General features: G+C 48.2%; 1 protein-coding gene across 2 annotated transcripts in view; it reads left to right on the forward strand.

Moving 5' to 3' along the window:
* Positions 1–19,898, forward strand: part of MYO18B (myosin XVIIIB) — a gene marked incomplete at both ends in the record, with an annotated part of 226,000 nt that overhangs the window by 98,630 nt on the left and 107,472 nt on the right. For both annotated transcript variants that reach the window (XM_079717540.1, XM_079717539.1), the window contains 4 exons: positions 106–195; positions 13,362–13,481; positions 13,764–13,872; positions 17,301–17,425. In XM_079717540.1, the coding sequence (XP_079573666.1) occupies positions 106–195; positions 13,362–13,481; positions 13,764–13,872; positions 17,301–17,425 (444 nt within the window). The remainder of the gene's footprint in view (positions 1–105; positions 196–13,361; positions 13,482–13,763; positions 13,873–17,300; positions 17,426–19,898) is intronic.

Genomic DNA, 19,898 nt, shown 5'->3' on the forward strand with positions numbered 1-19,898 from the left:
GATAGGCTGCTGAATTGCCTACTTCATTCCCTGGCCACTCTTTATATACATGGAACCTATATCTCCAGTCCAGAATGGCTTCTGTTAAGGTGTTTGCTTTTGTAGGCGGAGCTTACAGTGCTGAGACAGAAGCTAGAAAAGTCAGAGAGGTGTCGGAATGATCTCCAGCAGAACACAGACCTTCTGGAGAGCAAGGTAGCCCCATCCCTCCTATGTGGGGTCCCTGTGCGGGGGGAGGTATGCTGATGGAGAAGATGATGAGGAGGAGCCTGGCGTTGTGCTAAGTGCCTTCAAGCCTCCTCAAAATAACCCAGTGAAGTGCATGCTGTTACTGTCCTCGTTTTACAGAGGAGGAAACTGAGGCTCTGGGGTATTAGGTACCTTCCCCAGGCCACACGGCCAGCAAGTATAGAGCTGAGATTCAAACCCATGTCATTTGGCTCCAAAGGGAAGAATTTCTTAAATAAGTCACAAAAGCACAAATCACAGGGGGAAAATGATCACTGTGACCCCAGTAAAGTAATCAACTTCTGATTGTCAGAGCATAAAATGGAGACACACCACATACTTGGAGATGAAATTTGCAACACATATAACTGACAAAGAGTAACCAGAATATGTAAAGAATTTCCTCAAATCAACTGGAAAAAAGGCAAACACTCCAGTTAAAAAAAAAATGGGCAAAAATTAGGAATTGGCAGTTCCCAGGAACAAGAGTTCTGATGATCAGGAATTCAAATGGCCAATAAACTCATGAAAAGATGAGCAACTAACTAGCAATCAGGAAATGTAAATTAACACGACAGTAGGTGTCATTTCACGCTTCAGATGGGCAAAATCCAGAAGTCTGATGTATCCAGGTGCTGGCAGGGGTGCGTAGCAGCAGGAACTCATGCTGCTGGTGGGAGTGTAAATGGATCTCATGGCTCTTGAACAATCTAGCATTATTTCTGAAAGATGAAGCTGCCTGTACCCTGTGGCCCAGCAATTCCACTTCTAGATACACATGCAGGAGAAACTCTCTCACCTAAATGAAGAGGCAAGAAGCTTATAGCAGCAACATTTGTCATGTTGAAGAAATGTAAACACCCAAAAGGGAGTCTGTTGACAGAATGGATGAATGGATGAACACATTTTGTTATACTAAAAACTGAGTTACCAAAGTGAAAATGGATAAAGAGGCAGGCAAACTGTGGCCCATAGGGCAAATCCATTTCACCACCTGTTCTTCGTAGTTTTATGGGCACACAGCCACGCCCATTCATTTGTGCATATAGTCTCTGGCTACTTTCGTGCTACAAAGGCAGAGTTGAATAGTTGTGACAGACTGTATGACCTGCAGAGATTAAAAATATTTACTATCTGGCTCTTTATAGAAGACGTTTCCTGACCCTTCAACCAGAGATACATGAACCAACATGGATTGCCTTCAAAAACAAAATGCTGAAGGAAAAGGATTAATTTACAAAAGAATGCCTAAAATATGTTACAGTACATATCAATTTTTAAAATGTGCACAACAATACTATACATTGATTGGGGAATATACCTAAGTAGTTATGGTGTAAAGATATTCATGGGAATAATCCAGATTCTGCATAGTGGCCGACTCTGGGGGATGGAAGGGACGCGTGACTGAGGAAGGTTGGGCTGGGGTGTGTGTGACTGCAGGCCGGGGTTTTCTCTCTTTGGCTGGGGATTGAGTTTGTGGGCTGGGGATGAAGACGTGAACCGGATGGCCCTGCCCCCAAGGAGACGATCTCAGATTACAGACCCCTACACGTCTTCATTCCGTATAATGTGGGGTGCAGTCAGTGAGCTGTGGGGAGACCACGAAAGAGCTCTCCAAGGAAAACTTGCCATCCCATTCAGCTCGCGGGGCCCGGTTGAGGGTGAGGAGAGGAAGGCACGTGTCTGGGGCACAGAATTGAAAGGGGCACCAGAAAACTCAGCGAGATGAGTAATATTTAATGCAGTATCTTTTAAGAGGTAAATTGAATGCAAAAAATCCAGGATGAGCAGAATATCAGAATTGTAAATAAATGCAGGGTTTTGCGGGCCAAGATTAGGGTGAGGCAAGTGACGGAACTCTGCACAGTGGGATCCTGTCTTGATTCTTTATTTAAAAGTTTGATATTTTAGTCATCACAGATTTTTGGCATTAATTTTGATTTTCTTAAAGATTGCGTTAACATTTTTAATTTATCTTGATTTCTGAGGTTTTCGGTGCTCCCTTCAATTTTGCACCCTAGTTGAATGCTTCGCTGCCTTTCTTCAGGAAGCCCTGGGTACCTCACAGGCTTCTGGTGGAGTTCAGGTGAAGCTTATTTATTCCCTTGTTCATCACATACTGTGTCTGAGCACCTCCCGTGTGGCAGACAGTCAACCGGGCCCCTTGGATACAGCCAGGGACAAAGCAAAGTCCCTGTCCTCACAAAGTCTCCAGGCCAATAGAGGGAGACAGATCACAAGTAAATCAACACGCAAACTAGTTTCAGATCGTGGAGTGCTGCAGGTATTAAGCAGAGCAAGGTGACAGTGGAGGGAGGTCGAGGGGGGGCCAGTATTTCCTGAGTGGTCAGGGAAGACTTCTGTGGACGGAGGTATTTGAATCTAGATCCGAACGATTTGCTGTACCCGTTTCTGTGCAGATCTGGAGGAAGGGTAGAAACAGCAAGTGCAAAGGTCCTGAAGCAACATGAGGTAAAGCTCAGTCCAGAGCAAAACTAGAGCTTTCTCTACCGGCGAGGCTGTGATGTTATCGTTACTGGTAATATTGCTTGGTTTGGTTGATGGCTAATGGGGACTGTAATTAGATTCACCATCAAGCCAACATAACTCATCCTTCCCTCTATGTTCACAGCCTGAGTTGAGCCTTGCTGGCTCGCGTGGGGCACGGAGTGAAGTTGGGGTGGGGGGCTGCCTCTTTTCCACCCTTCTCATCCTCCCCATGATTGTGTCCACTCTCCCCACCAAGGGTCCTCTGTCTGCTTAATCCACACCCACTCCCATGGTCAGGCAAGAGGCAGGGGCCCCTGGAAGGGAGAGTCACGTCTGCACACACAGTTAGGAGAAGCTGGGCGGGCGGGGCTGCTGCGCTGTGAGCTGGTGCTCCTGTCGTGGACGAGACTGTGAGGTGGAGACGAAATGACAACTGAGAGTGCCTTACGTTCTCCATCGAGGCTCCAGGGGGCCAGTGGCCTGACCTCTCTTGCCGGAAGTAGCCATGAGTAGAGCAGCAGAAGCAAAAAATCAGAGCTCTGTGGGTTGGTGGGGAATATCGGTGACTTCCCGGTAGAAATTCCTTCCCGCCAAGCTGACACTTGATGCAGTAATTCATCTCGAGCTGTCAGGTTGGACTTGGGGGTTTGCGACGTGTCAGCTGCTGTGGGGGAGACTTGGAGAGAGGGATGCGGTGAGCATCTTTAGCATCTAGAGTTCCAGCTTATGGGACCCTGGGAGGAGAGAGAGAGGGAGCCAGGCTTCTGAGACCTGAACCAAGCATAGACATGTCAGCACCTATGGAATATTCTGTCCAGGGTCTTTTTGTCTTTGTATCACACATGGTTGAATGCATGGGGCCTTGAAAAAATAAGATAAAAATTTAAAGCTAAGAAAATCAGAGCAAAGGGAACTAAGAGTTGAGGAATATACAAAACCAGGGAAAGAGTTAGAATATAGACATTGACCATTGGCCTCAGATTCACTGTGACTTCACAGCCTTTGCCTGTGCTGTTCCCTCTGCCTGGAACATTCCTCTGCACCCTCTTCACCTGGTAAATGTCTGGTTATCCCTTCTCACTTAGTTCAGGTGGTGCTTCCTCCAAGAAGACTTCCTTGACCCTCTAAGGGTGGGTTAGGCCCCCACTATATTCTGCCACTGGCCCCGTGCTTCCTTCCCCTCACAGCATTGATCGGTGCAACCTAATCACCTCCTGTGTCCCAGCTAGACTGGGAGAACCCAAGGGCAGGGATGTGTCTTGCTCATCACGTCAGCCCGGCCCCAGGTACAGAATAGACACAGAATGGGTGAGTGGAACCATTAAAAGTGGGCCGAAATTTTGACACTGAGCTTCCTAGCAACCAAAGCAAAGAGGAAAACAGGATATTCCATAGACATGTTGTGCCTAGGTTAAACACACACACACACACACACACACACACAGATACCTGTTGCTTGAGAAAAAAGTAACTTTTCAGGGTATTGAGATAATCTAGATATTAGAGAAGTTTCTCCCATGAATCCTCATTAAAAGGGCATCAAGGGCACTATTCAAACAGTAAATACAAGAGGGGTCTGTAGGAATGCTTTTGGTAGTATCTCCTTGAAATGCAAGCCAAGGGTGTGATGCCAGTGCCATAAAGAGAATTCATCCAGGAGTCAAAGCAGCGCTTTATCCAGGAAGCACATTTAGATGACTGAGCGTCGGGATTTCTTCCTCTTCCTCCTCAAACCCCCCTTTCTGCCACCTCTTCTTCTTCCTCCTGTTTCTCCTTTCCTCCTGCCTTTTAGACTTTATGTTAAGGTCCAACATATAAAAAAGTGCCCACATCTAAAGTGTACAGCTTAATGAGTTTTCACAAAGTGGACGCACCAATGCAACCAGCACCCAGAGTGTGACACAGGTCACTCCCAGCTTCCCTCAGATTCCCCGCTGGTGCCCCCTTTCAGCCACTACCCTCCACCTGTAACCACCAAACTGATTTCTGACACTATAGGTTAGTTTTCTCCCTGTTTTTGTACTTTATCTAAATTCATCAAAGATGTGTACTCATTTGTGTCTGGTTTCTTTCATTTGACATCATTTGTGACATTCATCCACCTTGTTGTGGGTGATGGTGGATCACTCCCTCCCTTTGCTATAGAGCCGTCCATTACACACAGAGACCACTCTTTACCCCTTCTACTCTAAAGGAACATTCAGTGGTTTCTGTTTTTCAACTATAAAGAACAAGCCTGCTGTGAACATCCTCACACGTGTCTTTTGGTGCACAAGTCATACATTTCTGTTAGGAATACACCTAGGGATGGAATGGCTGGGTTTTAAGTTGTTTCTGTGTTCAGTTTTCGTAGATGCTGCCAAACAGCTTGCTACAGTGTTTGTGTCAGTTTGCACTTGCACGTGGCCACAGGTGAGCATTCTGCCTGCTCCACATCCTTACCTGCACTGGGCATTATCTGCCTTCTTGATTTAGCGATTGTGGTGGGTGTGCACTTGTACAACATTGTGATTTTAATTTGCACCTTTTCACATGTTTTTGGCTATTTGGTTATCCTCTTTGGCAAAATGGTCTTTCATGTCTTTTCTATTGCTTTTCTTGTTGATTTGTAGCAGTTCTTTATATGCCGTGGATATAAGGTCAGTTGCTCAATGTAAGTAGTACACATGCCTTCCACTCTGTGGCTTGCCTTCTCTGATGCAGTAATTTGAAGTGTTTTCTGAAGTCCTGCGTCTCTTCAGACCCACCAGAGGGCTCCAGGACTCCCATACCTGCATCCATTTCAGTATATGCACTTTTTTGGTTTCATTCTACGTTTTTATCGATTCTCAGATGCACATTATTTTCTCCCTTTGTACATCTCTGGACTCAGGATGCATCTTAACAATCAGTGGCAGCTTACACTAAAAATTGGCCACATGTTCATTTTTTACATTCTGTAACGGTGCATCTTACAATCAATGGCAGCTCAGATTTGGTGAAATGTAGCATGTTGGGGCCCAAGTAAGATTCTATTTGAAGAAAGGGCTCTAATTCCCTTCCCTCCCCACCACCTCCCACCCACAACCTGGGTAAAGCTACTGTTGATTTATATTGGTTGCTTTTGCACTTTAAAGAGCATTGGAATCATCCAGAGGAGCTGTTAACCCTGTAGCTTCCCTGGTCCCATCTCTCAAGGCTTTGACCCAGGAGGGAATCTTGGAGGTGGGGGTCCTTCAGTGCTTCTTCACCAAGCCTTGAGGTGACTCTGATGTGGGAGGGTTGTGCTGTGTTAGAGCAGTGGTGAATGTGTGTCAGAATCCCTGAGAGGACGTGTCAGGATGTAGATCACTGGATCCCGGCCTTCGAGGTTCTGAGTCGGTGGCTTGGGGTGGCCCTGGAGCTTCTGTGTTTCTAATAAGTTCTCAGGTGATGCTGAACCTGCTGGTCCAGGGATCACACTTTGAGAAACATTAATACGAAGTGTCTCTTGCCACATCTCCTTCCATACGGTTCTCCTTTCTTGGAAGCAAGTTCCTGTTGACAGTTGGGGAGCAGACACTCCTTCAGGGCTGTGCCTCCTGAAGACCCCAGCACCCCTTCACCCCCTGCACCCCACCCTCATCTCAGCAGGGGGGAAACAGCCGCAGGACCATGGCTGAAACATGGTGTTGCCTCATCAGTGGGAACTCCATTTGACGGGGCTTAGTCAAAAGACAACGTTATGGCAGAATGATTTGAGTGCTTCATTTGCGAAGGAGCGGAAGAGGAGACGAGGAACCTCTTGAGTCGCTGGCTGTAAATCTTCAAGCGTGCAAAATCGGCCTGGATGCCAAGTGGGGTTTTTTATTTTCACAAGGAAGCAGCCAGTCTGGTAGGGAGCCCCTGGCAGGCTGCGGGAGCACGTGGCGGTGCGTGAGAGAGGGGCGGTCTCTTCTCTCTCTGGAATATATCCAGAACCTTATTTACGGCAGGAGACGGAGGCCCATGCGCTCCGATGTCTGGCCTCATTAGCCCAGGAAGTTTCACTTCTGGGTAAGGAATTGCCGAGAGAATCACCAGGATGCAGAATCACCAGGATGCAGTGGGGACTGGAGACTTAGGGCAGAAGTGCGTTAGCATAGCCCTGAGGGAGGTGGCTGTGATGGCCGTGACGGTGTCCAGCAGCAGCTGACCTCTAGGAGGGGACGGGAAATGACTTGCTGGGGGTCACGGGCCTTGACCTCGTCCCGGCTCTCCTGACGCCTGGTTCCGTGCTCTGGCACAGCGCTCTGCCTCAGTGAGGTCGGGATGTGGTGGCCCCTAGTCCCCAGGAGAATAAAACAGCCTGGTTTCCTACCTGACTCAAGATGTTAGGGTCTCTCGGGCCTTCACTGAGGGCATATGCCGGGGAGGGCATCCTCCCAGCGGACAGCCAGCTACAGAGGCTCTGCCGGGTGAGCATGTTTAACGATGGCCACGGTGGGGTGAGCCAAAGCCCCACAGAGGAGGGCTCGGCTGGTAAGTCCATTCTGTGTGCCTCTGCTTCCCCAGGTGAAAATGGGGCCCATCATCTCGTCTCTACCTGCCTTGCAACACAAATGCAGAAGCGGGGGCTGTACGAGTTGGGGACGAGGACAGTGACCTGCCCTGGTGCTCTGGGACAGGAACGGAGGGTCCATCAGGACGGCTGACCTTGTGCCCTTATTGCTGTGGGATTATAGGCAAATTCTTCAAGACTCTGAGCCCTTGTGTCACCGTGAGTAAGACGGTGACAGTAGTATTACGCATTCCTCTGTGTAGGGCTGTGTGCGGAGGTGCCTGTAAAGCAGACATCACACTACCTCTGATGCATCACCACTGTGACTAATACACAGTTGATATTTTTTACCTCCCCCCCGCCAGCAAACTGAGTTCCTCAAAGATAATGATACATCTTAGCTACTTCTGCACCCCTCCAAGCATTCAGTGGGCATTGAATGAATGAATGGAATAGTGCCGAATTTAATCATTAAAGTAACATTTAATGAGCAGTGTGTCTGTGCCAGGTGCTGTGATAAATACTTTACCTGCATCATCTCATTTTACCTTCAAATCACACTGTGAGGGAGGTGTTAGTACCCCACGTTCTAGATGAGGTAAGTGAAGGTCATAGAGGGGAAGTGATTTGTCTGACATCACACAGCCCGTGAGTAGCAGAGCTGGGATTGGAACCCAGGTCTGTCTGGGATCGAGGAGGAGTATCTACCCAGGCTGGGAATAGGCTCAGGGAGGGCTTCTCAGAGGAGGGGTCTTGAAGGATGAGCAGGCCCAGCCAGGCCGTGGGGTGGGGAGGCAATCCAGGTGGAGGGCAGGGCAAGGGCAGAGACAGCGGGGACCTGATCTGGCACCCGCAGGCCTGGCGGTTGCAGTGTCTCATGGAGCGAGGGTGATTACAGGGTGGGGGTCAGGCCATGAAGCTGGGCTGGGTCACAGGCGCCGTGAGAGGCATGTTAGAGGGTTGAACTCCCTCCTGAAGGTCGGGGCCGGACCAAAGAACCTTCTCAGGATGGGATGTGTGAGTGACAGCATCTGAGAGGTTATTATCCTTTTGGGGGGGTGCTAGGGTTCCTTGAAGACCCTTTCTAAAGCTCGTGAAAGCCCATAACTGTCCCTTCTCCCCCGCAAGGCCAGTTGGTGGCGTGTCCATCCCCACGTGTCCCGCTCAGGAGATGCCCCTTCTCTCGGCATTCTTAAAGCAGCGGCCCATCTCCACCGACATTTGCTCCTTGGTTCACGCACATTTATTCGTTCACTCAGCACGTGTTCTTTGAGCCCCCAAGAGGTAGTTTGATGGTGTGGTTAGAAGTGAAGGCTCAGGAGCCAGGCTGCCGTAATTCATAGCCCAGCTCTGCCCCTGGCTGGCTGGGTATTCTTGGCCGCCTGCACCCTGATGCCTCATCTGCAGTCTGGAGCCGTCAGTACCCGCCTGTCTGTGTTGCTGTGAGGGTTCTGTGGGTTAGCCTGTGCTGGGCACGCCGTCAGCACTGTCTGTGGTGGTGATTGTGACTAAGGTATTACCGTTACTGTCACTGTTACTTACGAGCAGGTGGTGTCCCCAGCTGGGAAGAGAATACAGTGGTGCCTGCACTGGTGTTCACCTGCGTCTCTGGGGGCCCCCGGAGATTTGTCCTGAGTCGTCCCTGATGCCTGGGGCAGCTTTAGGGGCAGGTGCTGTGAGACCTGCTTAATCTCCTTGACCAGCGGACAACGGCCCCCCCGCTCCCCCCGCCCCCCGCCGCTGGCCTTGCCGTCAGGCCACCCTTCACCTGTCGATTCATTTTCTCGCCTCTCTCTCTTTTCTCTCTTCTGATTTTTTTTTCCATTTTCTGTTTTAGCCACTCAGGTTGATGGGAATGGGGGCTTCCCTTCCACGGGGGGTCCACAAGGCTCCCTTTGGCTGTGGCGCCGCGGAGTGGTTGGGGTCCAGGTCTTAGCAGGCTGTTGACCTGCACCCGCTGGCTATTCCATGTCTGCTCCAGGAGGATGACGATTCCTGCTCTGCTGCCCCCAGGGGCCCAGGGGCAGGGGATTGAGTTGGACAGTGGATGCGGGACAGAGGACTGTCTGGACGGACGTCCAGCCAGGACCCGGGGGTGAGGCCGCCCCGACGGACTCCCTCCGAGACTCATCACCTCTGATTTGAGCACATCGTTTCACCTCTCAGTGCCTGTTTCTTGTCCTGTGCAAAGACCCTCCTCATAAGGCGTCTGTGCCCAGTGCTCAGTAAGCTCACGTCTGTCCTCAGCAGTGGATGAGTGAGCTGTTTCTCATTCAAGGGCTTATTATGAATAAATCCTTTTGGTTAAACTGAAAAGTGCAGGAGGAGAGGGAAAGGGTGCTGTTTGCTCTCGACGGGAAAGGTGACTTGGGGTCAGAGGGTCCTTGAGTATAAGAGCCCAGGGCAGGGTGGAGGCAAGACACATGGGCGCCTCACATGTGGTTTTCTTCTCTCCCCAACTCGACAGTGGAGTCTTTGAGGGCAGGGGTGCTTGTATCATGAAGGGCAGGTGACAGTGACAGCCCACAGGACCCCACATGTGCTCGGCACTTAACGTCCTTCAAATCCCTGTTACCCACTGTTGCCCCAAACTGCGCATGGTGTCAGCGTGCAGGATATATTATTTCTGTTTGTGCAAAATGTACAGCAGATTAATTCATTTCTGTCCCCTCCTCTCTGGCAGGCCCTTGGAGTCATTGTCCCTAAGTAGAAAGAGGGCTTCTGATGACTTGGCCAAGTGATGGACCCAGGGAGGCTTCCAGAATAATTGCTGGTTAACTGGCCCTGGAGCAATCTGCAGAGGACCCTTCTGGCTTTGCAGACCAGGCTCTCCCCTCATTAACTTGGCCTTCATTTTGCACTCACCTAATAGCTCTGGGCGTGGTGCCTACCCCTCACCTCACGGACAAAGCCCCCAGACCCCAAAATGTGTGAAGGGAGAGGGCTTTGTGGGGACAGGGGGAGGTCAGGGGCTACTGTCTCTATTAAAAGCGGCTGTCGTTTCCCCAGGTTGAAAGGACTAATTGTCCTTTTGTCTCCAGACTTGGGTCTGTGGAACTCAGAATTAATGCATTAAATTAATTTTGTGCTCCCTTTGCTCAGGCCCATTAGCACAAATTAAATTTCATACTAATTGGCTAAGGCAGAGGGAACACAGTTGTGTTTGGGATCAGTGCTGATCTCTGGGATGCGGGGCGTGTTTAGGGGTGTGATCTGGGGCGCTCCTGGATTGCACTGGCCTGTGGCCGGCACCCATTGCAAGTGATCATTTTTCCAGCTTGAATGCCTTTGCACATCCATAGGCAAATCTAACCCATCTAAAGCCAAGTGAGGCCAAAATTAGGAGGCAATCCTAGCTATTTCTACGGCAGTAATTCTTTTTTTTTTTTTTTTTTACATTTTTATTGGAGTATAATTGCTTTACAATGGTGTGTTAGTTTCTGCTTTATAACAAAGTGAATCAGTTATACGTATACATATGTTCCCATATCTCTTCCCTCTTGCATCTTTCTCCCTCCCACCCCCCACCCCCGACCATCCCACCCCTCCAGGCGGTCACAAAGTAATTCTTAAACTTCGTGGTGCTGAAGAATCACCCTGGAGTGTGTTGAAATTCACATTCCTGGGGCCCACCTCAGAGACTTTGGTTTGGGGGATCTGAGGATCCTGAGATTTGTATTTAAACAACCGTCCAAGGTCATTGCAATGAATAGTTTAGAGACGACAGTGCAAGGAATAGCAAAGGAAGCCCCCACCCCAAAGACAGCCAGGAACACGGCCAGAGAGCTCTTTCCCCTTTAACGGGTGGTCGTTACTTGGATGTCAGGGACCTGGGTCCACATCCAAGCTTTGCTGCTCACTTGCTGTGTGACTTCAGAACACTCGCCTTAAGCCTCGTTTTTTTCCTCTGTTTATTGAAAAATAAAAATTGGCATTTTGGCCTGAGCTGTCACTGGTATGGTCAGCAAGATGGGAGGGAAGCTGATGGGCTGGAGGAGGAAGAAAGGTGGGGGGCATAGAATGGACAGGGCAGGCCCAGCTCAGTTTATGGTTTAGACTATTTAAAAAAGATATTTTTGGGGGGCTTCCCTGGTGGCGCAGTGGTTGAGAGTCCGCCTGCCGATGCAGGGGACACGGGTTCGTGCCCCGGTCTGGGAGGATCCCACATGCCGCGGAGCGGCTTGGCCCATGAGCCATGGCCATTGAGCCTGCGTGTCCGGAGCCTGTGCTCCGCAACGGGAGAGGCCACAACAGTGAGAGGCCCACATACCGCAAAAAAAAAAAAAAAAAAAAGATATTTTTGTTTTGTGTTTTTCTTATTACAAAAGCGGTTTAAAAAGTCACCAGTACAGAAACGCACCACAAGGAAATTGGAGTTCTCTGTGAATCCATCCTTCGGGGGTCAGTGGGGGGGAATCCCCATTCACAGTTTGGGAGTGCCTTTTTCTGTGCAAGTACAGACAAAAATGGAAACATGCCAAATGTTCTATTCTGCAACGTTGCTTTTTTTTTTCCCCTTGGCAATATAATTTGGGGATTTTTTTTTTTTTTAATGTCAGAACATATAGATCTGCATCCTCCTTCTTCACGGGGCAGCTGAGTGGTTTTTGAGGCTGCCTGTGAACTGATAGTGTTGACGGGGGCTGGATTCCACACCAGAAGGGCCACCTCGAGTCTGTGTGGGAGCACCACACAGCTGCCCCTCGATACCACACAGAGGGTCTGATGGGAAACTGTGGTGTTTTGACATCTTTATATGCAAGATCTATGGCATAGAATGGGATTGCCAGAAGGACAGGAGACATCACCTAATTCAGTGCATTTTGTAGCTCAGGTGACCACATCCCCAGAGAGGAAGAAATTCGTCCCGGGTCACACAATATGTTGGTTGTTGTGTCTGAACTTGAACCCTGTACAGGGTTCTTACCTCTATTTTTTTTTCTTTTCGTTCTCTCCCTCTGGACTTGAGCCACTGCTTCACACAAGGGGTAGCCTCAGTTTCATGAGGACTCTTCTGTACAAGGTCAATTCTATGCCTCTTGGTCTAAACTGTCCACTTGTATGTTTCTCTCCTCACTTTCTTCGGCATATCCTTTAACCCAGAAGGCTGTATTTTGGAACAATAAGACCGCAGAAGCGCTGACCCGTTTGGTGTTTGTTGTTTGTTGGTTATTTTGTTGGGGGGGGAAGTCAGTGCAAGTGGGAATTCATTTAAAAATAAACATTTTTATTTTTAACTTTAAACGTGTCTACCTCAACTCACTGAGGTAGGACCAAAGCCCTTTGAGGATGAGCGTCTGACCCCAGATCTACTTCTTTTTTGGACCACACCCCTAACACACAGCTACATGATTTCCAGTTTTGATTTCTTTAAAGCAGAGCAAATGGCAAAGAAATTTGAATGCAAAAGCCTAAATTTTTTATTTCTGGTTTTTTCTTTATAGTTTTTGCACCTACACATGTTTGACAGAATTTTAAGAAGCAACTCACTTGTATTTGTTACCTCCAAAGCATTCAGCCTAGTTTTCATGGAAACTCTTTGACCAGTCACATTTTACAGGTTTATGTAATAGCTAATAGTACAGATAATGGCGGTAAAAGTGTATGAGACATAAACAGGTTTGGAGCACACACAGTCGATACCAGGTGAGCGTGGCTGTCACCTGATAGGGGCAGGTGGACCCTGGGGAGCCATGGAGGGGTTTCCTGGCTGAGAGCATACCTGGGGGTTGGGCACCTGTGAGTGTGTCTTACTGAGGGAGCCTGTTGGTTGGTCCAGTGAGATGGCTCCCTGAAGGATGGCTAAAGAGAGTTTCTACTAGAATAACTGGTTTTTAATTGAATGCTTACTATGTGCTGGGCACCGTGCTAAGCTTTATGTGGATTATCTCAATTCCCACAACAATTCTATCAGTTATCCCCACCCCGCTAAAGCTGAGAAAACTGAGCATCCGAGAGGCATCCTGCCTGGTTCAGAGTGTTGAGCCAGGAATTCTAACACCAAGACCAGTAAAATTCTAGTGGCCATGCTCTTTACCACCTTAAGATCCAGTGATTCAAGGGTGGTCCTGTGGAGTATGTGTGGAGGCGGAAGGGCGTGCAGTGCCAGCAAGTAACCCTGCCTTAACCCTCCCCCTCCCAGATTGCTGAGTTGACCGCAGAGCTGGCCGAGGAGCGCTTCAAAGGGGACGTGGCCTGCCATGTGCTGGAGAGTGAGCGGGCAGAGAGGCTGCGGGCCTCCCGGGAAGTTCAGGAGCTAAAGGCGAGTGGTCGGGAGTGCTGGGGGTGGGAGCGGCTGAGCAGAGTGGCTGGGAGAGGCAGGCCTGCCCGCCCCCCGCCACGTGCTCACATCTGGGATGCACAGGCTTACTGACTCCCATACTCGGAGTCCTGGGGGACATTTGAGTCTTCCTAAGTCTTGGCCTTGAAGGTGTCCTGGGTGAAGACTGTGCAGGGGGTAGGTGGCCAGTACTGGTTTGGAGGCACCTTAGGTGAGATGGCCTCTGTCTAGCTCCAGTTTGAAACCTTGAGGCCTCTCTTCCAGAGCAAGTATGAGCAAGTCCAGAAGAATTTGGGAGAAGTGGAGAAGCAGTTGGAAGAAGCCCAGCAGAAAATTCGCTTGAATGATTTGGAAAGGAATCACACTGGAGGAGGTGAGCCACTGGGACCCATGGGATTAGACGCTGGTGGAAAAGCTGTCCTTTTATTCCATTCATTCACATGTACTGCATGCTCATGAAGCTCTAGGCGCTGCATTAGGGGCTGAGACGTTGGTGGAGAGAAAGGAACAGTCCTTGCCTTCTCAGCCCAGTGGAAGACACAGGCATTAAACAGATAGTCCAACAATATCCCAAGTAATAAATTATCAGTGTGGCAGGTGCTGTTTAGTAATAATGCAAAGAATGATTTAAAAATATAGTGGTTCTGGGCTTCCCTGGTGGCGCAGTGGTTGAGAGTCCGCCTGCTGATGCAGGGGACACGGGTTCGTGCCCTGGTCCGGGAAGATCCCACATGCCGCGGAGCGGCTGGGCCCGTGAGCCATGGCCGCTGAGCCTGCACGTCCGGAGCCTGTGCTCCGCAACGGGAGAGGCCACAACAGTGAGAGGCCCGCGTACCGCAAAAAAAAAAAAAAAAAAATAGTGGTTCTATGGATGGGCAAGGCACCCTTATATTTATATGAGTCTTTTTAATATAATTTTTGAGGAAGGTAGCTCAGTGGTTAAAAAGTGAAATCTATAAAATCCCATTTCTGGATTTGACTCGATTCCATAGCTTATTAGATGGGTGGCTTTGGGCAAAGACATATTCGGGCCTCGGTTTTCTCATCTTTCAAATGGATGTAGCCATAGATGATTAATGGAAAGTGTTTAGCCACGTGCATGATACAGAATGCTGAGTAGCTGTTAGTTACTTTATCATTATTTCTGCTATTACTGATAGCGGGATCATTATCCCTGCTCATCATCCATGGAGCAGCGGCTACTGTCCCCATTTAAAAGTGATGTCAGGCACTTAGCAGTTACTGAATGAATGGAGAGAGGGTGAGAGGACCCCTGAATTGCCCAGTGAGAGGTATGTTCAGAGGAGCCAGGGGTTCCTGGTGGTGCCCGCCTTAGACGGTAACCTGGGGACTCGCATCTAATGGTTGGATGGGCAGGATGACATCTTTGTCACCTCCTCTCCCCAGTCTAAATGAGTCAGCTGAGGAGGATTCCCAGCGTGTCTGTCAGCCTTTATGAAACGTTGATACCATTCCTTCAGTGCCCCCAGAGAATCAATGCCCTAGAAACATCAGGGACACTCAGAGGAGCCAAGGTCGGAGGTGGTGGAGGAGAGGCAGGGCACACGTGCTTCCTGCTCTCCTCTCGTTATCCTCTCCTCCTGGCTGCCCCCAGGGCAGGCGTTTACCAGGGAGGTTAATCTACAGGAGTCTGGGGTTCTCACATACCTGAGACCCAACAAGGCAGGGCCCACGCAGGGAGTGGGGAACGTGTTGGCCCAGAACCGCACAATTTCCCCAGAAGAACATCAGCTCCAGTTCCATCCCGACTGTGATTTATGTCTGAATGATACTCCCCAGCCATTTGTTTTCCTGTGCAAAGATACGGGAGTCGGACGATGGGGGAAATGCGCTTAACTCATGAGCACATTAGCTGTGCAGGCTTTCTGCTCAGGATGCTTATTCCAGGGAGCTAATCCACAAATATTTTGTTTTTCATTATGAAAGTAATAACATACTCATTACAGAAAGTTTCTAAAATACAGGAAAGTTGAAAGAAGCAATAAAACGCTTTAATCACACCACTGCAGTGGCACCACAGCCTCTTCTATGGATCAAGGTGGAGTAGAAATTACTAAAAATATATATGTTTTCCCACTATATACATGGTTAAGTATTTAAAGAGAACCTTTTACGGTATGCATCCAGCACAGAGCCAGACCCTGTTTTGTGTCAGGGGGTGGTTTATAGAAGAATTTTAGTTGGGCCCTGCTCTCAAGGAACTTGCCATGTAAATGGGGAGGTCAGAGAAACCCAGGAAAGATGTGAGTGGAAAATGAAGGGCTCACTTACACATACTGAATGGTGTCCATGGGGAGGGAGGCTGGAGGTGGAAATCAGCCTTGAAGAATGGAGAAGTTTCCTCACCTGTTCGTGTTGCCCACTCCCACCCCTCTCTGGAGCACAGAGCACACAGGCTGCCTCAGAAATCCTTTCTGCTGCCCCTTCCTTGTGCCGGCTGTGCTGTTTGCTACTTGAGACTTTTTACCTGGTGAGGAGATAGGATTCCTTTCCTACCATGATATTATTTACCTTGATGGAAACTTGAAGAGGCTCTGACTTCTTACAGTTATATCATTATTCTGTTTTATGTGAGAATCCCTATTGGGGTGAACTCCTACAAGACCTCGGCCCTACCGTCCATTCATCCATCCACGTACCCACCTCTCCGTGCACCCTAACATCCATCCACCCACCTCTCCAGTGAAAGTCATGGAGCGTTTATGATATGCTGGGCATTGTAGTAAGTCCTTTGGACACAATCATGAACAAAACAGAGTTTGCTGCCCTTATGAGTTTGAGTCCTCTTCTGGATATCCTTAAGTTCCTTTATGAGACTACTGGTCATGCTGTGTTGAAGCTGAATTTTTACATGTTTGTCTCCACAAGTAGATACTTCAGAAGATAGAATGGTTTCTTATTCATGATCCCTTGTGCCTGGTATGGAGTAGTGTGCCCAGTGAGTGTTTGGATGGATGGAAGGTAGATGGCACAGTGGATGATGGATGGGTGGATGGATGGAGAAGTGGATGGGTCTGTATCTTAAACTGTCTATTTGTGCAGTGTTGTCCACATCTCCATTACCTTAAAGGATGTTACTCTGTTATTCAGTTAAAAGATATCACAACTTACTGTAGCCTGTTCTCTTCAGTCAAACAGTTTTCATCACACGAGCAAATGATTTTTTTTAGTTTTTTACCAAATCAAGGGATTGTTTTGCTATCACATACAGACATCTTGCGACTAGTGTGTCTGTGGCTCTTCATTTAATAGACACTTTAATTATTGCTCATTGGTTTATTTGTTAATTAATTCAACCAACAGTCACTGATTTTATACTCTTGTCACCCAGTGTGGTAGGCCAGTAGGATGACTCCAGTTGGTGAACTTGTGTTACCATGTGGGGGGGAACGGCTGTGTGTGTGGGACTCTTCTAGAGGGTGTGGAGAAACCCGCAAATGACTAAAACAGTTCCCCTACCCTCAAAAATTGTGGACTTTCCTTGGGGAAAAAAAGGTCTTTGCACACTTGTAGAGAAATTTAATAGTATAAAATGACCAAGCTTAAAATAGTGAGTGGTCAATAACATTAGACACCTGGAGGTAGTCAGGGCAGGCTGCCTGGAGGAAGTGGTTTTTAAAGCTTGGACTTAAAGTGGGATTTCCTAATCTGAAGCCTGAGGTCGAGCCTCAGGAATTCTATTAACACTGTGAAATTGTGCACAAAGAGCTAAGACCGTGGGAGAGAACCACCCTCGTTCACTGAGCCTCCCGTCCTGGTCTCTCTGACTCTGTTAAACAGCAGACGAGTGGCAGATGCGCTTCGACTGTGCTCAGATGGAGAACGAGTTCCTCAGGAAGCGTCTCCAGCAGTCCGAGGAGAGGCTGGACTCAGAGCTGGCGTCTAGGAACGAGCTGGAGCAGAAGGTAAGGCGGGGGAGAGATAGTCTGGGTTGCAAAAGTGGCAGCGATTGGGCAGGGTCTCACCTCCCTCTTCAGGGTGTTGGCTGAACCCAGGAAGGGAGAGAGGGCATCACCTGTTCCGTGCTTCTCCACCTCCACTGATATTACATATGCAGGTCGCTATGTGATATGGGTGATAGTTTCTCTACATGCGAATGTTCTACACTGGACTAAAGAACATGAAAGTGAGCTTGGGATACCTGAGTTCCAGTTCCCTTTCTGCTCTGACCTTGTGGAAAGCACTTTTACCTTTTGGGTCTCAGGTTTCTCATCCATTTCTGCTCTGACCGTGTGGAAAGCACTTTTACCTTTTGGGTCTCAGGTTTCTCATCCATAAAATGATTGTAATGTGCTCTTAAAGTAGTCAAATGATATCAGCCCCCATTGCCTCTAGCCTAACCTGCCACCTCCATCTCTCGTCTAGGTCAGAGCAACAGCCTCCTAACTGGTCTCATTGCTTCCAGCCTCTCCCCTCAACCACACAGCAGCCAAGGGATCTTTCAGCATCACTTTCAGATCGTTCTGTTATCGCAAGTTAGACTGACTATCGCTGGGAATTGTTTGCCTGTGTGTTCTGTAAATTTTGATTGTGAGTTCATCTTCCACAGGCGCCTCCCACACACCAGCCCCACATAGTTTGCATTGTAGATGTTCCTTTTTTCCCTTCTGACTCTTGTGGGGAGATTTTATGTGTCTTTAGCTTTTTTTTTTTTTAATTGAGTCTATCTTATTTGAAAAAATTTTAAAACCTTTTTATTGATTTTAAATGGAGTCTTACGTTTTTGAATGTGTTCCTCTTAGAAGAAGCACTTTTGCACTTTTTCTTCTGCAGCAGCCCCCGAGGTTATGCTAAATAAATTCTGCATTTCAGATTTCTGCAGCATGTCCAAAGTGTCAGGCTGAGCTTCGAACCCACATGAGGCAGAGACCTGGGGTTTTGATTTCTCACGGGAATCCTTTCTCCCTGACTGGGAGCCAGAGTGGCAGCAACCATTCTTACCACCTTCCAGGCCATGGGTGGAGCTTTCCTTGTCCCCTGTCACATAGGTGCAGCTCTTGCAGGGTCCTGACTTAGTGCAAGGGTCTTCCTTCCAAGCTCCCACCTTCCATGGCCCCAAGGCCTTGTCTCCTGTCTCCCTCTGGGCATTTGAACACAGCCTCTATCATTAGGGATATTTCTGGATCTTTCTGCCGCTCTTCTCCTCCCCCACCTTGACTGCCATAGTGTTAGCATCTACCATGAGTGTTCTTGTTTTGTGTCCTCTGCATTTCTGACATCCTACAATTTCCCTTTTTTTCTTGAAAGTGCAGCTGGGCATTACAAATATAATGTAACCTTGTCTGGAATGTCTAGATGAAAGTAGTTTGGCCTCTGTTTTGCATTGTCTCCAGCCACCGCTAGTCTGCATTCTACCCAGTCTACACTTTAACCTGTGGTGTGCTGATAAACTGTCGCTCTAAAAACAGACCCTGATATGTAATGTTTGCCAGTTGCCAATTTCCGTGGTGTAAATGTTCCCACCATGGCCAATTTCAGGCTCCCACTGTGATGTCACTGAATGTGGAACTGGGAAGAAATGTGCAGAATCAGCTCTTGTAAGTTGGTAGGAGACAGCTCCAGCACACCACTGAGTCCAACCAACTCAGTTGTTTAAGGCTCACAGGAAAATTGAGAGGAAGGTACAGAGGTTTCCCATCTACCTGCTATCCCTACACTTGCATAGCCTCCCCCATTATCAACATCCTCCACCAGAGTGGGACATTTGTTACAATCAATGAACATTCATTGACCCATCACTAAAGACTGTAGTTTGCTGTAGTTTACATTAGGGTTTACCCTACTGTCATATATTCTATGGGTTTGGACAAATGTATAATGACATGTATCCATATTATAGTTTCATACATAATAGATTCACTGCCCTAAAAATCCTCTGTGCTCCATCAGTTTACACTTGCCCCCAACCTCTGGCAAGCACTGATGTTTTTACTGTCCCCATAGCTTCACCTTTTCCAGAATGTCATGTAGTTGGAATCATACCATATGCAGCCTTTTGAGATTGGCTTCTTTCACTTAGGAATATGCATTTGAGGTTCCTCCACATCTTTTCATTTATAGCTTGATAACTCATTTCTTTTTAGCTCTGAATAATATTCCATCATCTGGATGTATCACAGTTCATTTATCAGTTCACCTACGAAGGACATCTCAGTTACTTCCATGTTTTGTCAGTAAATATCCATGTGCAGGTGTTTATGTGGATGTAAGTTTTCAGTGCCTTTGGGTGAATACCAAAGTACATGGTTTCTGGATCATATGGTAAGAGTATGTTTAGTTTTGTAAGAAACCATCAAACTGTCTTCCGAAGTGGCTGTACCATTTTGCATTCCCATCAGCAATGTGTAAGAGTTCCTGTTGTTCCACATCCTTGTCAGC

Source organism: Hyperoodon ampullatus (genome assembly GCF_949752795.1).
Source record: "Hyperoodon ampullatus genome assembly, chromosome: 13".
Taxonomy (NCBI): domain Eukaryota; kingdom Metazoa; phylum Chordata; class Mammalia; order Artiodactyla; family Ziphiidae; genus Hyperoodon; species Hyperoodon ampullatus.